The sequence below is a fragment of the Hyperolius riggenbachi genome, chromosome 1 (assembly GCF_040937935.1).
Source record: "Hyperolius riggenbachi isolate aHypRig1 chromosome 1, aHypRig1.pri, whole genome shotgun sequence".
NCBI lineage: Eukaryota > Metazoa > Chordata > Amphibia > Anura > Hyperoliidae > Hyperolius > Hyperolius riggenbachi.
Genome location: NC_090646.1, coordinates 526853354 through 526871247, shown reverse-complemented (window position 1 = coordinate 526871247; position 17894 = coordinate 526853354). Strand labels below are relative to the sequence as shown.

Sequence of the window (17894 nt, the reverse complement as noted above, 5' to 3'; positions counted from 1 at the left end):
CATATCCCTCTCAGTTTAGGTTCCCTTTAAAAGGGACTAAATATGGCAGCTTCCATATCGCTCTTAGTTAACGTGTCCTTTAAATCTATTCTGAACTAGGACTGAAAATGTAAGGTTGCGTTCACATTGCATTGCTTTTGCTCTTTTTTTTTTTTTTTTTTTTTTAACAAACCATATCTGAATCTCGCCTTAATACAGAGATATAGGGCCTGATTCACACAGCGGTGCAAACACTTTGCACGCCTGTGAAAAGCCCTTTATCACGCCTAAACTTAGTTTAGGCATGATCTGAAGGAATTCGCGTGAACTCCCGCACGCAAAGTTTTGTCACGCGCAGCACACCGCGCTACGCGCGCAGTGCCCATTAAACCCTATGGGATATTGCACGTGCGCAAAACTGCGCGCGGGAGCTTCGCGCAAATTATAGCACAAAGCGGTGATAACTTCGCTAGTGCAAAGGTTATCACGCCTAAAGTCTTTTAGGCGTGATAACTGAGTTATCACCGCTTTGTGAATCAGGCCCATACTGTATCACTTACATGCTTTTGACTACATTAACAATACATATGCACTTCAGTTCCTCTCCTAAGTTCTTTCCTACGTGATCTTTTCACGCCTTATCAATAAAATGTCCTCTAAGCCACCAGCAAGCAAGATACTCAGTAATTTGACAGTAATCCTTAACCTACTTTTTTTGTTTCTATTTTTCCAAATGCAGAGTGTTAAGTTTTTTTGTGGTTTTTTTGTTTTCATTGTAAACAGAGATGAGTGAATTGAATAAGGGCCATAGTCTATATACCCCCCCCCCCCCCCCCACTGACTTGTTTAATATTAAAAAAAAAACACAAACCTCAACTGAAAATAAATGTGTCAGCTCATAAATAGTATGGAGGCTCCAGGAGAAGAAAGGTTAATAGACGGTAGAGGGGGGCAAACCTGCCATTCCAATTATCCTTTCAGGCAACCCTCAGTGATCTTTAAATCGTCAGAAAGATACCAGGACGAGATCATAAAAGTTTTCATTAGTTCTTTTAAGTGGTTTTCATCGAACGCATTCAGGATGAACCGCTTCCATCTTTCAAAAAATGTGTAATGTGTATGTTACACACCTTATCCAGAAAGTTTCTGTAGAAAGTTTGTTGTTTGGATGAAGTGGCCTATTAAAATGCATCAATGCATAGAGAGACTGCTGGGATTTGGGAGGAGAAGAGGAGATCCAAAGGAATGGGCGCCTATAAATATTCTTACACAATGGTTTTCTGCACTCCCTCTGCCTCTGCAAGTAAGAATGGAGGAAGAGCGGGCCCCCATAGCCCATGGCCTTCATGGGGTGGTGGATGCGTGATGCAGCTGGTGGGCATATGATCTGTTTGCGGGGGGCCCAGAGGAGTGTTGTTACAGCACTCAACAGATGTGAACATGCCCCTGCAATTGCATGGGCAGTGTGTTTTCATGCAGCAATGCAGCGCTCAACAATGGGCATTGTGTGGATGGCACCATAAGTCTACTTATACTTATCCCTAAAATATCTCTAAAATAACTCAATGGGAACAAAGCCTCAGGATTCCTAGGAATCTAGGATTCTCAACCTTCGTGAACCAATGCCCCCCCCCCCCCGCCTTACTCAGCGCAGCCTAAAGTAGGTTACTTCGGCGTTCAGTGCCGAAGCTGGATGTCCTCATAGCACTAATGCTATGATGCGTGCCCCACGTGAGTAATTCAGGGATTCAGAATTTTGCTGCAACTTGGAGGAGGAAAAGTATTTAACGCCGCCGGGTGCTTAGCTGCAGTAGTGAGAGCCGCCCAACTCACCAGCAGGTGACCAATATGTACGCTTGCAGCCCCCTCCACATTGTGGCCACGCTCCTCTCCTGTTATGAGCGTGGCTGTGTGAGCATGGTCATGCATACACAGTCACATTGAGAGGCTCTGGCTTACTGCGTGTGCGTGGCTGCACTGATGGAAGAGTAGGTGGGTGGCCCTGGTATGATTGCCAACAATACCTTGTTGCCAATCTTCATGGGGCCGCGCTTAGCGAGGAGGGACATTAGAGGACTGAGGGAAAAGCCTCAACATGATCCTTCAACATGAGACTTCCCTCTGTAGGGAAAGATTTTATTTTGTACCTGAGCTTCGGTTCAAGCACACTTTTTTTTTTTTTTTTTTTTAAGAAAAGCTCTGATCAATAATGATATGCTTGTATTACTGATTTTGCTTTTGCTACTTCCAATATTACTTGTTGAAAATGATTCATCATAACCAAGCTAACTTCTAAATCATTTTTCAACCTTTGCCTGGGGCATATTAGATTAAGAGAACTGATAAAAAGTTAGTTAGAAATAATTTGCATCTATTACAAAACTAGTTCAGGTTCATAATGTAATTGCAAATGATAAAATTAAATAGCAAAATTGCACTTGAAAACCTTAGTTTAAAAAAATATATCTAAGGAAGCTGCTGGTATGCATTTTCCAAGGTGTCAGGTGTTTTTTGTTTTGTTTGTTTGTTTACCATTTGTAGGAAATAAGTAAGGGATACTGTTACTTATATAACCCATGCACATTTCCTGGAGAGGAGCACCTCCTATTGTTAAATAGGACTATCAAATGGAACCATACATCCCCCTGTGCACTGGAGGTAGGTATAAGACAAAGTTGATAAGACAAAGAAGGGGATCAGAAAAAAGTGCAAGGGGAGGATTTCTCCCCATGCAGAGTATCCCTCTTCCCAATGTTAAGAACAGTGTAAGCCTTTATCTGGACTCGAGCTCAAGGGGAAGGAGAGCAGATTCCATTCCATTAAATTAAAGATATTGAAAATTTAAAAAAATGATCTGTGTGCTTAAATATAACTGCAAAACAAACACAAATAAACCACTACAACATCTAAAAGCAGCAACATAATGTGTGTGATGATTAGTTTAGCATACAAGGATGTTTCTTTTTCAATATGGCATCACAAGGATGTTTATTTTTCAATTCGGCATCGCAAGTGTTTAATTGAGAAATTGAATCAGGTAGAAAACTGTGTGTGGTGTGGGTAGATAGTTTAAATGTAGTGGCTGGATAGTGTAATGGTTAAGGGCTCTGCGTCTGACACAGGAGACCTGGGTTCGAATCTCGGCTCTGCCTGTTCAGTAAGCCAGAACCTATTCAGTAGGAGATCTTGGGCAAGTCTCCCTAACACTGCTACTGCCTATAGAGTGCCCCTTAGTGGCTGCAGCTCTGGCGCTTTGAGTCCGCCAGGAGAAAAGCGCGATATAAATGTTCTGTGTTTGTTTGTTAAATTGGTGAGTATTTTTTATTTTTTTTATTTCATCTAATTTTTATCAGGCCCTATAACTTCCTCACCTGTGAATAACCATACCAGCCAGTGCAACTTTAGACTTAAGTAATCCAAACTCTTGACGCTAGTTGTACTTTTTTATTTTATATTACAGTAATGCAGACCAGCATTCCACCATAAAGCAATATGTTTTCTAGAATGCAAGAAAATCTTATTATAAGCCATTGTTTTCGTGTTACAGTGTGACCGTCAGATGACCTTTGTATGATGACTGCATGTGAAGCTTTATGGCATGATGATATTCGACTATGTCTGATGTGCCAGATTTTGTACAATTTCTGAACCATAATGATCAATTTTGGAGGGTGAAGAATACCAAAAAGTAGGCTGGTGATGGACAAACGTACCACTTAAAAAATAATAATATATGAGATCAAACCTTAGTTTACAGTGTTTGTAAAATGATGATAAAAAAGCATGTGTAGCTAAAATAATAATTCAAAGAAAGCAGCAATATATAAACAAAAAACAGATACACAGATATAAAAATTGTATTTTATCAGAAAATCCTATTACGTAGCTGTAGCGATGTCTCAGATACACATAGGAAACACTTTATTCAACTTTATACTTTGGCACTATAAATGACACCCAGAAAGCATTGGTTCGAGAGTGAGGTGAAAAAAAATGTACAGCATGCTCTTATGGAGTAGAAAATGTATTAAAGGCACAAAGAAAAAGGTTAATAAGATTTTTAACATAAAATACATTCAACTAAATGTTAATTTCTGCTACAAAGAAATTGGAATTGTGTGTAGCTGACGTTTCATCGCTTTATTATACTATATTTTTATCACTGTTATTTCTTCTTAGGTCTAGTAATAGTTCTACTTGCTGCTCAAACTTTAAAATGTCCTGTCTGCTCTGCATTCAAAACTGAGCAGTTGTCAGGAAGAAGCTAATGTGACAGTACATTTAAAAAAAGCTCAGCTAATCTGTAGTTAAGGACTTATTATTTAGTATTTATATAGTGCTGACCTCTTTCACAATGCTTTTAAGAGTGTATATAGTAATGTGACTAACCGACCCTCGGAGGCGCTTACAATCTAATCCCTACTATAGTCATTGGTTCATTACAGTTTAGGTGAAAGCCAATTAACTTGAGTTTTTTTAAGACGTGGGAGGAAACCACAGTGCTCCCCAACTAATCTGTATAGCTGAGTAAGGTTCATCGAGTCAGATCTTTCCTGAAAGACCTCAGGGTCCATATGCAATTAACCTTTTCTCCTGAGTTTTCTCCTAGGACATATTTTTCATCTTTACTTTAAAGAGAACCTGTAACAAAAAAAGTCACAATGGCGGGTACTCACCCTCGGTAGGGAGATGCCTCAGGGTTCCAATGAGACTTCCCCCTCCGCTGTAGCTTCAGGCAATCCAGCGCTGGCTCCCCCGAAGTGTCCCGCAATCTGGGCTTGACAAGCTCGACAAGGCTAGTATATTTACCTTCCCTGGCTCCAGCGGGGGCGCTGTTGTGGCTCTCAGCATGGAGATAGGCGGAAATAGCCGATCTCTGTCGGGTCCGCTCTACTGCGCAGGCGCAGGAGACTTGTACCTGCGCAGTAGCGCGGCCTGACAGCAATCGCCTATTTTTGCCTATCTCTGAGCGGAGAGGCGATACTGCGCTGGAGCGGTAAAGGTAAATATTTACATCCCCACTGTTCCAGGAGCATTTTCACCACCGCCGTGGGGCACAGGAGGACAGGGAAAGCCTCGATATAATCCGGAGGTTTCCCTCACCCAAGGGGAGTACCCCCCAGGGGAACTTTTTCTCATTACAGATTTTCTTTAAAATATTTTTTTAGCATTTTGCAATTGAAAAACACCAAAAACTAAGCGAGGAAGTACTATGGAAATTATTTTGAGTATTTTCTTGATTGCTGGTTGGGTCAAATGTGTTTTAATTGAGAAGGTATTAACATAACATATGACCAAGGAGAAAACTCAGGTGAAAAAGTGAATTGCATATAGCACCAGGTGAATTATCTCCTAGGAGATAATTTTTCATCTTCTGTTTAAAATAACTTTTTAGCACTCTGCAACTTAAACCATACCAGAAGTAGGTGAAAAGGTGCTATCAAAATTATTTTCTTGCTTGCTGGTGGCCTTCAAATCATTTTATTGCTAAGGTGGTGTAAAAATATCACCTAGGGGAAAAAGTGAATTGCATAGGGGCCCGTCTCCCTTATCTACCTTAAAGTGGGGACACAAGATGCAGTAAAAGTGATCAATATTCCTGTTTTTTTTGTGTGTTTTTTGTTCTTTTTTTTTTAAATAAAAATTTTCAGTTGTATAGAAAAAACTGTTTTAATAGAAAAAGAAAATTCAGTCGGGATTTCCTTGGTTTTGTTCGAAACATTCTGGTTTCTGTTTTTTTTTTTTCAATATTTTTTTTAACTAGTTGAGAATGATGTAGGATAGATTGGAGAAAAAAAATGTTGGGTTCTAAAAAGCAAGACATTTACAGAAGTTTTTGATATTTTTTTTTCATATCAGGTGTGTGTGTGTGTGTTACATTGCTCAGATTTTTGAAAAGGTACAAGCAAAATTAATTGTAATTCTCGCTAAGAACAAATTGTATTGAGTGGCCACTTTTAAAGGACCAGTATTGCGAAAATAGTAACATTTTAAATATCTGTAAACCCATACAAATAAGAATGTTTCTTCCAAAGTACAATGGGCCATAAATTACTTTTTCTCATATGTTGCTGTCACTTACAGTCGGTAGTACAAATCTGACAGAACCAACAGGTTTTGGACTAGCCCCTCTCCTCATGGGGAGTATCACGGTTTGGTTTGGCTTTAAAAGCACTTAGTGAATGGCAGTTGCTCTGTCCAACTGCCAAACAAGTGTATGGTGAGCAGGTAGGCTGCACAGCATCTTTGTATAAATCTTTTTCAGGGGGCATCTTTATAAAGAATAAAAGCCTTGCTGAGAATCCCCCTTGAAGGGATGGACTAGTTCAAAACCTGCTGGTTCTGTCAGATTTCTACTACCTACTGTAAGTGACAGGAACATAGGAGAAAAGTAATTTATGGCTTATTTTACTCTGGAAGAAACATACGACTTATTATTTGTATATGTTTACATGTATTTTAAATGTTACAATTTTTTGCGATGAATGTCCTTTGAGGAACACCATACAATTATTTTATTTTTCAATCAGTTTTTTGTATTGTTTAAAAGAATAAAACATATCCTCAATTTATTATTCAATTTCTTCTAAAGATTAACCAGAATTTTCCATAGGGAAAATGTTTGTTTGAATCGTGTTGTCACCTTATTGGTCCCACCACAAACAGTCTTCCAGCAAGTTGAAAATTCCTTCTGTGCAATTATGAAGGCTTTCTATGCCTCTTACTACTGTGCTTCTTTATTGTTCACTGCTTCACCAAAGCATTGCATAAGGCAGTCCATTTTAGGCAGGATTGGACCAGATCTAGTTACATCAAGATCTGTGTTCTTTACGTATTCTATGTATAAGTGTTTCCTGTAGTTTTTTTTTGTCTTTACTGTATATCTTATATTTGACGTCAGATTTTAATAAAGAAATTATTTTTATTTATACAGAAATCAAAACCCCAGATGGAGCCTGGACATGCCACTTCAAGAAAGCATGAGCATTAAGAAGAATTAAGAGGATGTCAAGCTGTCTGTAAATGGACTGTTATAACCCAGCAGCCTGACTTCTGTTAACTGAAATTTGTTTGGATTTACTGTTACCTGGGAAACCTCACAATTATAGGCTGCTTGCACAGTGCGATTCCTGAAAATAGGATGAAAGCATGAAGTAGGTGCAGTCAAGCTAACTTTATCTGAGATTTAGAGCCCGTTTGAAAGGTGTGTAGCAAGCTTCATTAAACACCCAAGGAATCTGCTTTTTGGTAACCTCCCAAATACTCAGATTACTCCTCCTATATTTAGCTTCTGAGATTTTTTTTTTTCTAGCTCTCCTCTGTGTAGAGCATTGTCATGGAGGAACATGAATTCAGTGTTCAGCAGCTGCAGCCGAATGTCATATCGGTACGGCTCTACAAGAGGAAAGTTGGTGGCCTGGGGTTCCTGGTTAAGCAAAGAAGGAGCAAGCCACCTGTTATCATTTCTGATATAATTCGAGGTGGTGCAGCTGAGCAAAGTGGGCTGGTGCAGGTAGGTGACATAATACTAGCAGTAAATGAGAGGCCTCTTGTAGATTCTGCCTATGAAACCGCTCTTGAAATACTGCGTAGTATACCCTCCGAGACATTTGTGGTGCTAATCCTCAGAGGTCCTGAGGGCTTCACAACCCACCTGGAAACCACTTTTACTGGAGATGGAACCCCGAAGACCATTAGAGTCACCAAACCTCTATGCCCCAAATCCAAATCAAGCGACCTCTCAAGTCAGAGCCTGTGCAGCAAAGAACAGCAGAATATGGTGGATAGTGCCACAAGTTCAGCTGGCTCTTCTTGGCAGGAGGTCCATCAGCTTCTTCACTTAAATGGGCTTGATGGAGTCAAAGGAGATGACATAAGCATAAGTCCTTGCCTTAACGGAGGAGCCGAAAGCAATGACATCCTGAAAGAAATTGAACCTGTGGTGAGCTTGCTGCAGAAGGCAAGAAAGGACTTAAATGATGGCTACACTCGGGTGGAGAGGAAGGATGCAGAAGTACAGGTAGAAGGGTAAGTCAGCTGTTGAACGTAATTATTGTCAGACAGTTATTTATTTGTACAGAAGGCCGATGATGAGCAATTAAGTCTGGTTTGTATGCAAATGTCATGCGAATTGTATGCATCTTCAAAATCTGTCTAATGCTGGGAATACACCATTATATTTTGTGTTAAATAGATGGTTTGATAATTTCCGACATGTTTCATCTTATTTTCGATCGTTTTCCTGATTGTTTTCTCATAGAAGTGAATGTAAATTGATAAGAAAAGATAAGAAAATCGATCGGAAATGAGATCGGACAGTAAATTGACTGAGAAATCTCATTGTGTATTCCCAGCATAAGGCCTCTTTTTTCCACAGACTGTTGAACTGTGTGTTCTGCAAGCAGTTACCAGGCAGCAGTGAGCAGATACCAGGGAGCAACAATCAGTTACTAGGCAGCCGTGAGCAGTTGTGAGAGGTTTGAGAAGCGTTTCGCTGCCTCTCAACAGTCCGTGGAAAAGAGGCCTAATTTGACAGGAAGTGCATCAGATTTGCCCAATTCCAACCTGCATGCAATTTACATGATATATGAATGCAAGCCCAAATCATTTGTATCTTATCGGTTTATGAATTTTCTTTATGATTAGAATGCATTTTATGTGTTTAGGACAAGGAATTGCACAGTCTGCAATAAAACCTGTGAAAAGTAATCCTTTATCAGCTGACAGCAATTCCTCAAGAGCTCGATAGGTCAGCAAGGATTTAAATGAATGCGTCATTCTGGTTTGTTTCTTATACCCCTTAGCATGGATCTCCCCATCCAATACAAGATACAGCAGGGACATGCCAGCTGTATTTGGCAATGGAATGTGCTGTTTGTGAGGTCTTACTGATGGTAGCAATGAAGTCTCCTGGTTCACACTTTACAGATGAGGATGCTTATATGGAATTAAACGTGACTACTGCACCTCCAGCTGTGTATTATAATGCAAACTAAACTCCAAGCACAGGTGTAAAAATACCATCTTGTTAACTTTAACTATCAGAATATATATATTCTGTAAAGTGAGCCTTCTGGCCCCGCCAGTGTTGTACCTACCATAAGGCTGCAGGTGCTCACAGCACCGGGTGCAGCCATGGCTAGGGGTGCCACTGTGGTGCTCAGTCATGGTGTTCTTCCACCTGGGACCTTTTTTCCTAGTTTGGGGAAAATAGTAACAGACAGTGCAGAGGACTGTACTACTTCCTACATGAGATGTAGCACCCCTCCCCCCTTCCTGTCCCATGGGCAATGTGTCTCCCTTGCTCCTCTACACACAACCTGCAGTGAGTGAATGTGCAGAGCAGTAGGGTGAGTAGAGAGATTGACTGCTGTGCTGCAGTTGGGACATTAGCAGGGAGAGGTGGCAAGATGTTTTAGTTCTTCAGAAGTTGCTGTCATTAGTAGCCATGTTCACTGGCTGCTGTAATACCAGAGTGCCCTAGACTATAGATTATTTATCCTGATCAGAGTAATTAATCAATAATGCAGGGCAGTCTTCTGTTGCAGATGCCAGTGATACAGGTGCTGACAGCCGACTTCTGTCGTGAGCAGAGAAGCAAACTCCTTGCAATTTAGATTAGCTTGGTTGCAGGTAATATCTATTTGCCCAGCTCCCCCTCCACCCTGTTGTCTTCCCCATGAACCTTTCCTCTTTTCAGATTTTAGTGGCTTCTTTTTAACAGCATGTCCCTGCCAATCAGCATTGGTGATGTATGCAGTCCTGGTGAGAGGTCATCTTGCCATTTCTCCTCTCCCACCAGGCTCTCTGTCTTGTGCCTCTACCTCTTTATCCCCCCTCCTGCTATGCACCCCTCTCTTTCGTATGTCCCCCTTTACTGACTGTGCCTCTGAGGAGCTAACAATCTAATCGTGTCAGTCTAATGTCCTACCATATTATTACTCTGTATTTATGTAGCACTGACACCTTCTGCAGCACTGTATAGAGTACAGAGTTTTATAACGGTCATCTCCTTTTTCTTAAAAATCCCCCAGAATTTGCAGTGACATGCTTAATGCCCCAACCTTCCATCCCTCCCATTAAAGTTTTTTTTTTTTTTTTTTGGGGGGGGGGGGGGGGGTTGTCTGTAAATAATCAACACCGGGTGTTTAATTCCCTCAGTACGCCACTGGGCTCCGTATCCTCATTGCATTTAGACTGCAAGAGAGTGAGGAATGGATAGAGCTTACTGAGAAGACTGCATTATGCAGCTCTGGATATCTGGACTGCAGGAAAAGGCTAATGAAAGTTATTTATTTGAGCACATACACAAGTTTAAATAAATACAAAATATAAGTCAACCCCTATACAGCAATAATTAAGCTGTGTGCGAGGCTAGATGAAACGTGGCCGATATCCTAGAGTGTGTACAGCTACCCCCAATGTCCCTGACCTCTCAGCCAGCAAACCACAGCCTGGGCAGAATGACTCAGCTGAGTGCAGACCAAGAGCATTGTTCTCTGCAACCACCCAGCCGGTGGTGTGATGTAACTCGAACACCACTCCATCGGCTCTGACCACTCTATCATGTCGCTAGCTTGCAGCCTTGCTATACAGCCTCAGCCCTGCAATGTCGCCGAAGGGTGGAATACTGATATCTGCCAGGCAAAATGCCTTGTATCTGTGCATGAGGCTTTGGCCAAATGCGTGCCTGGAGACTTGCTTTCCTTATTAACATCTTTCCCCCCCATTTTCCCCATTAAAATGTTGTTCTTATTAACACTGACTGTGCAATAAGAAAAAAGGATCAAATATACCATTGCACAATTAAATATTAACACTAGGTATGGGTCAATGAGCTGCAAATAATTTTGAGTTGATGCAGGAATATTCAAATTCTGTATGCAGATTTATGTAGCTTGAAAATGGACCAATCACATTTATCTTGGCAGGATTTGACTGGTTCATTTTCAAGCTCATAAATTTACATGCAGAATTTGCATATTCCTGCATCAACTCAAAAATCCTTTGCATATCCTTTACCATCCCTAATTACTAGTGTACATTTTGCCAGCAACCTAATTTAAATACTATGATAAAGCTCAAATGAATAACTATATAATCTGTGTTTTTGTTTTTTTGTTTTTTTTTACTGCAGTGGCACTGGCACTGTTTATTTATAATATTATCACAGGTGAAACTGATAAAATATGTTCTTTTTCAATGTTTCCTTTCTTCACTTTCAAATACATTCAAAATAATTGTTAGAAATGCTGCCCCCTCTCTACCCCATGTGAACTCAACCCCCCCCCCCCCCCCCCCCCCAAAAAAAAAAAAAAACAAAAAAAAAACACATGGCTTTAAATAGCATTTTGCTTTATCTAGTTTGATAGAGCATCCAGACTGATCATTTGTTTAGCCCACTTTTTTTTTTTTTGTTCAGAATGGCCCTTCCCATTACAGTACAGTCTAAAAAGTAGAAATTGTGTTGATATAAATGAGAGAGCAGCACTAGGAGTTGTTGCCATGCGCTGGAACAATAGCAGAGCTGATGTTGTCAGTACAGTGAACTCCTCAGGAATAGGGAACAATACCTGAACATTGCTTTATGAATTACCAAAGATGCTACTTCGCCATGCTGTACACCATGATGAGTGACAGCTCTGGCATTGCACCAAGGTGTGCTGAAATTAGTGTGACATAATGATACTTAGTAGCTCAGGGATGACAATGAAGTGAATTAAATTGCAGCTAAAATGATAAGATCTGCACTTTATTGTCATTCCAATAAGCCTGTAATTTGTGACAGGCTAATGACACTGAACAGCAGAAAGCTGGAGAATGGCAGAAGGATGGAAGTTAATCATACCAAATAACAAACTTGCTTTACAACCCAACATAAGATGCCTTTCAAACGGCATTCATTGCGTTTCATCACAATGCAACCAGTGGCATAGCAATAGGGGGTGCAGAGGTCGCGATCACACCGGGGCCCTTAGGCCAGAGGGGCCCCGAGGGGTCTTCCCTCAACTGTAGCATTAGCTCTCTATTGGTCCTGTCCTGGTGATAATCACTTCTATAGATGCTTTAAATAGCAGTGATCATTAACAAGCTTTTCCCCATCCTCTTCTTGCACTTCTGACACTGTGGCTGTCCTTTGGCAGGTTTCGGTGCGCTGTATCAATTATGTATAGAGTCCTTGGAGGAACCCCAATGCAAAACTTTAGCTATGCCACTGAATGCAACACTTTGGTATTATATTTTTATGGTCTGTTCACATCAATGTATCAGTGGTGCGTTGTGGCAGATATTGTGCAGCATGCTGTGCATTTACAAGATTATGTGCGTGTTTACAGTGGCACTAGAGCATACTTCAATGAATTGTATGCTTCACTGTATGGGTCGCATAACACTCCTAATGCATGATGTGGCTTTTCATGACTGTTGTGCAATGTGCTTAGTATGCAAGCTGCCTAAAACCTGCAGCAATAGCGGGTGTTCATGTTCAGCTTTAGTATATGCACCTATAGGAGCAGCAGGCAATAATCGGAGTGCCAGTGTTAGACAGCAGAGCTTTAATAAAGGTACATCAGCACCACGGAATATGTTGGCGCTTTATAAACCAATAATAATAATATAGGAGCAGTGGGCAACAATCGGAGCAGGGGTGTAGGGTCTGAGGTCGCAATTGTGACTGGGCCTGTGGGTGGGAGGGGCCCAGGCAGTGCATGCGCCAGGCTGCTGGCAGGTACTTGCTCACACTGGGTAGCGGGACGGCACATCCAGATTCCGCATCGGGGCCCAGAGGCCTGTAGCTATGCCACTGACTTGTAGTGTCAGTGGTAGACAGGGAAGCTTCGGTAAACGCAGTGAGCAACAATCATAGCGTCAGGCCAGTTTCCCACAGCAAACCGGCAGTAGCGGTGCAATGATAAATATAGCCTTCGGGGATTTCTGTGTTAATACGCGGTAATCCCCCTTTTGGCTGAAAGCCAAACAGGAAGTGAGGCTCTAGCACTCACTTCATATGGCGAAAATAAGAATTGCTCGGAAGTGTATTGAAAACATAAACTTCTGCGCATGCGTGCCGCAACTCCAAAGTAAAAGCCATGTGAAAGGCACCATAGACTTTCATTGCCCTAGTGTCACTCTGCAGTAAAAAATGGTAATGCACTGAAATAAAAACGTCCCAGTTAAAAAGGGGTCTCGATGGTAAACTGCAGACCTCACTAGATGGAGACAGAATGTGTCTACACTGAAATATCACTGAGTCAATGTAAAAGCCCGTTCTTCGCTTTCAGTAACTTATGAGCTGTTATGTCAGCATTGTATGAGGGCATGCCAAGTTATACTATACAAACCTATTCATTTTATATCCGACACATAACAAGGTGGTGAACATGGTGACATCAGCTATGGTGAAGTAACCTTTATACCACTGTATACCTAAAAGTGAACAGATTTAAATGCCAGTATTTTGTTATAATAATGTAATCACGATTAAGGAAACGTGATATATTCTATACACCTTTTCCAACCTCTGCTACAGACTGAATGCTTGCTTAAAGTGTAACTGTCAGGCATAAAATAAAAAATCAATTCTTTATTATCTGGTAAACAAGTACTAAGGATGCTAACCAGGCAATCCAAAAGTTCAAATCACTATTACTTTACTTGTTGAAAAATGATTGTTCCCCAGTTTACCTAACTCTTATTTTATACACACAATTTGGTACACAAAAAGGAAGTTGCAGGGCATGCTGGGTTGTCCTTTTTTGTTGCTCTACTTACCTTCAGAGTTAACTAATGCAGCCTGATTGGCTGAAGCCTCTTTCCCACCTTTTTTCCCTCTCCCACCTTTCTCATGCTGAGACAATGTACTTTCTATAGTGAAGGGTGGGGCAAATCAGGCAGAGCAGAGTAAGGGAGGGAATTACATCAGGATTAGCTTCAAAATAGCCACCGTTAATATGGAAACTGTCTAGAATAGGATCGTCTGCTTCTCCTTTATAAAATTCACAGGAATAATAATGTGGACAGTGCAATAAATCTGTTATGTAAGTAGAGCAAGTATTTACTTATCTACCGTATATGCTGGCGTATAAGGCGACTGGGCGTATAAGACGACCCCCAACTTTGCCAGTTAAAATGTAGAGGTTTGGGTATGCTCGCCGTATAAGACTACCCCATAGTAGGAGCGTCAGAGTGCCGGGTATCAGGCAGAGCTGTAATTACCTTATGCTGCACTCATGTGGTAATAAGATAGATCGCGTTCTCAGTTTAAAAAATAACTTGTAACAGCTTCTTGCGAGCAGCCGCTCGCACGGGTAGCAGTGCAGCTTCCTGCGTCCCTTGACTGGTGACGTGTGCGCTCCACTGATGAGGCTCACGCCGGAAGAGATTGCCGGGCTGTATTGTGGAGCGCACACGTCACAAGTCAGGTGACGCCGGAAGCTGCACTGCTACCCGTGCGAGCGGCTGCTCACAAGAAGCTGTTACAACAAGTTGTTTTTTAAACTGAGAATGCGATCTATCTTTCTTATTACCGGATGACTGCAGCACAAGGTAATTACAGTTCTGCCTGACACACGGCACCCTGACCAGACCTGACATTCTGACACTCGGCGTATAAGACGACCCCCGACTTTTCAGAAGTTTTTTCAGGGTTAAAAAGTAGTCTTATACGCCGGTATATACGGTATTTATATACTTGTATATTCATTTTATTTGCTTTCATGTGCTGGTTTTAAATGCCACAATTCTCTTTAGCTTAGAATTAAAGGTGCGTGTAACCTGCCCAGTTACAATTTGAACTCGGAATTTACGATGTCTCCCCATCACCAGAGTCTACTTTGTTATGTTGAGGGATTAGCTGCTGATGCGTGATTTGGTCTTGATTTTGGATATGTTACAATATAGGATTCATTTAAGGACACGTGCGGACCCCCTTCCTTTTGCTACTGATTTCTGGATTTGGCCTTCCTGGTTCCAGCACTGTCCTAGTCTGAGCGAGCGGTGTTTGATGCTTTCTTTGTCTTATGTTGAGGGAACTGTTTATCTTATCAATTTAGCCAGGATGCCTGGGAAAGCCTCCTGAACAACAGTTAAGGCATCTAATTACATTTGTTTGCTAAAGAATGTTTCTCCTCTGTATGTCAGTCTATATAAGCTGTGTTTTTCAGTTTTTGTCAGGAACCAGTCCGATTAAGGCTTTTTATAAGCCGAAAGCTCACTGTTTGTTCATCTCTAAGTTAGCCAATAAATGGTATCATCCTGATTCAAAACTCCTTGCTTCTACTTATATATGTGGTTTTTTTCTGAGATAGTATTGCTGACAGCTCCTCTTAAACATTGTTTTAATAGTGCATAACATTATTCCACCTTGGCTGCTAGAGATGCAGCATCTGCTGTCTAACAGGGCTACAGTCTTGCTGTTCATCAATAAGACAGCAGTTGCAGAGACTGTAGGGTTATCTGTACCTCTGCAATAGGTTACTTATAAAAGAGATTTGCACATGGTAACACAGTGAGACAATGCTTTTGAACCAAAAACTCTTAGAGAGAAATTAACAAGGGCCCGTTCAGACTGCACGCGTTTCCAGCCGCGTTTTGGAAACGCGTGCAGGAGGCAGACACGCACGACATCAGACAGTGCATAGAGTGCACTGTCTGATGTTCACACTGCATGCGTTCCAGACCAGTGAGGTCCGGGAACGCATGTTGCATGCAGATTTGACTTTTCAGTGATGGGATCAGCCACGCATACAAACGCGGATGGCGTGCGTTCGCATGCGTTGCCGTCCGCGTTTTGTAATGTGAACCGGCCCTAAGACTTGACTACTGCAATACCCTGCTGTCTGGTCTCCCTATGACCCGAACAGCCCCACTGCAGTCCATCATGAATGCGACAACCAGAATTATCCTTTGCTCCCATCGCTTCACCACGGCGGATCCCCTCCTTGAATCCCTCCACTGGCTTCCTATCCAGTCCAGAATCAGATTCAAGATACTGTGTCTGACCTACAAATCTGTCCACAAAACCTGTCCAACCTACATTTCCGATCTCACTCAGAGGTACACACCTAGCCGCTCACTCCACTCTTCCAATGAACTTCGCCTAACCGCCCCCCGCATCACCCAGTCCCATGCACGCCTCCAGGACTTCTCAAGAGCTGCTCCAACACTATGGAACTCCATACCTCCACCCATTAGGGCAGCCCCCTCCTTCAACATCTTCAAGAAAGCCCTCAAAACTCACCTTTTCACTCTGGCCTACTACCCCTCACAAGTGTTCTAAACCCACAGCTGAACTCTGGTCCCCTACTTTCCGTGTCCTTACCTCTCCCTCTAGATTGTAAGCCTTTGGGCAGGGTCATCCTCCTTTTGTGTCCTACCTGATCATGCACCTCCATTACTGTGAACCCATGCTATGCATCTGAGTGAACCTAACTTGCCTAATCTCCATGCTCCCCTCCAGTGACTAAGCATTACCTTGTACTCATACTGTGCTGTGTGATCTGGTCTTTCTTGTATTCAGGTATTGTCATTTTGCTGTATGTCACCCCTAAATATTGTATGTATCCCTATTTATTGTCCAGCACTGTGTAATATGTTGGCGCTTTATAAATACAATAAATAAATAAATAAGAGAAAGGAATTTCAGCTGAAAACAAGTACAGTTCTGCTGTGAAAATAAAGGCATGTGTGGAATCATTTTTGTAGGCTGAATTCAGCCACACCTTTGTTTACAAGTGAGGTTTTGAGTTTGGATACACTTAAAAGCATATTTTCACACAGGGCCAGCACTACCACAGAGCAAAGGGGACAATTGCCCCAGGGCCCCTGAGCATTGCAAGGCCCCCTAGGTTTCCCCCTGACTTGTGCCCCCTGTGGTTTCTGCACTGATTTGGCTGCCTCTTCTCCATGACCAGTAATTGCGCAATAACAAGCAATGAGTCATGTGGAAGAGGCAGCCAGCGGGGATGAAGAGAACATGGATGGAGCAGCGCGCCAGGATAGGTAGGCTGCTAATCTGACAAAAACAGTGCAGTGCCTGGGGAACTCAGTAAATTTGAAGGGGGAGATCGGGGGGGGGGGGGGGGGGTCATGGCAGCTGGCTCAGGCCCCTGGGGATGAATATGCATAGGGAGGATTTTCTAAAAATTGCATATTCTGATATAAGCTACAGAAGAAAATTAATATCCAGATGCTGAATTTTCCTGTAAATTTCAGTTCAACTTTGACTTCATCACACTGCAGAATGGAAGCTGATGGTTTTTGACTAGCAGCTTTCTCTGGTGACAGATATGGTTTAATGTACACATTCTGGGAGATGTAGTTTCCAGTTTTACTGAACAGCACCTTCTGCTACTCTCTGGGCTCCTCTGACCACCTACTAACCTGCTACCCCCTGGGGAATGTGAACTTTTGTTTCAGGAACGGCACTTCAGTGCTTCTAAGTGCATTTATTGGGACTGGGCAACATTGTTTACTATATTAGGTTAAGTAGATTAGTGTAAAAGATATATGTTTTGGTGATGTATTGAAACCAAGTTCATGCTGCGATTCCCCTCAATCTGTATTATTGTTTTTCAGCTTTGGAAGTCAGTAGAGGATAGGATTAAACAGCCCATTTATGAGGGTATTGTATTGTTTGAAAGCAAATAACTGATTTATCAAAATGCAGGTACCAATTTTGCCTCTTAAAAGCCCTTCTTTTGTGTAGCTAATACCCTATATTCCGGCATATAAGACGACTGGGCGTATAAGATGAACCCCCAAATTTTACAGTTACAATATAGACATTGGGATATACTCGCCGTATAAGACTGCCCCTCTCTTCCAACGCACATCAAATAAAAATGAAGAAAAAATCATATACTGGTGCTGTACTGCATGTGGTACCCAGTATATAACTGTATATAGGCGATTGACTG

General features: G+C 41.8%; 1 protein-coding gene across 9 annotated transcripts in view; it reads left to right on the top strand.

The window, feature by feature from the left end:
• Window positions 1-17894, top strand: part of NOS1 (nitric oxide synthase 1) — a 459584-nt gene that overhangs the window by 309605 nt on the left and 132085 nt on the right. For 8 of the 9 annotated variants that reach the window (XM_068246073.1, XM_068246087.1, XM_068246067.1 and 5 more), the window contains one exon: window positions 6914-8007. In XM_068246073.1, the coding sequence (XP_068102174.1) occupies window positions 7316-8007 (692 nt within the window). In that variant the 5' untranslated portion in view covers window positions 6914-7315. Of the gene's footprint in view, window positions 1-6253; window positions 6345-6913; window positions 8008-17894 lie in introns of those variants that run through there. The other variant, XM_068246082.1, reaches the window with a different exon arrangement.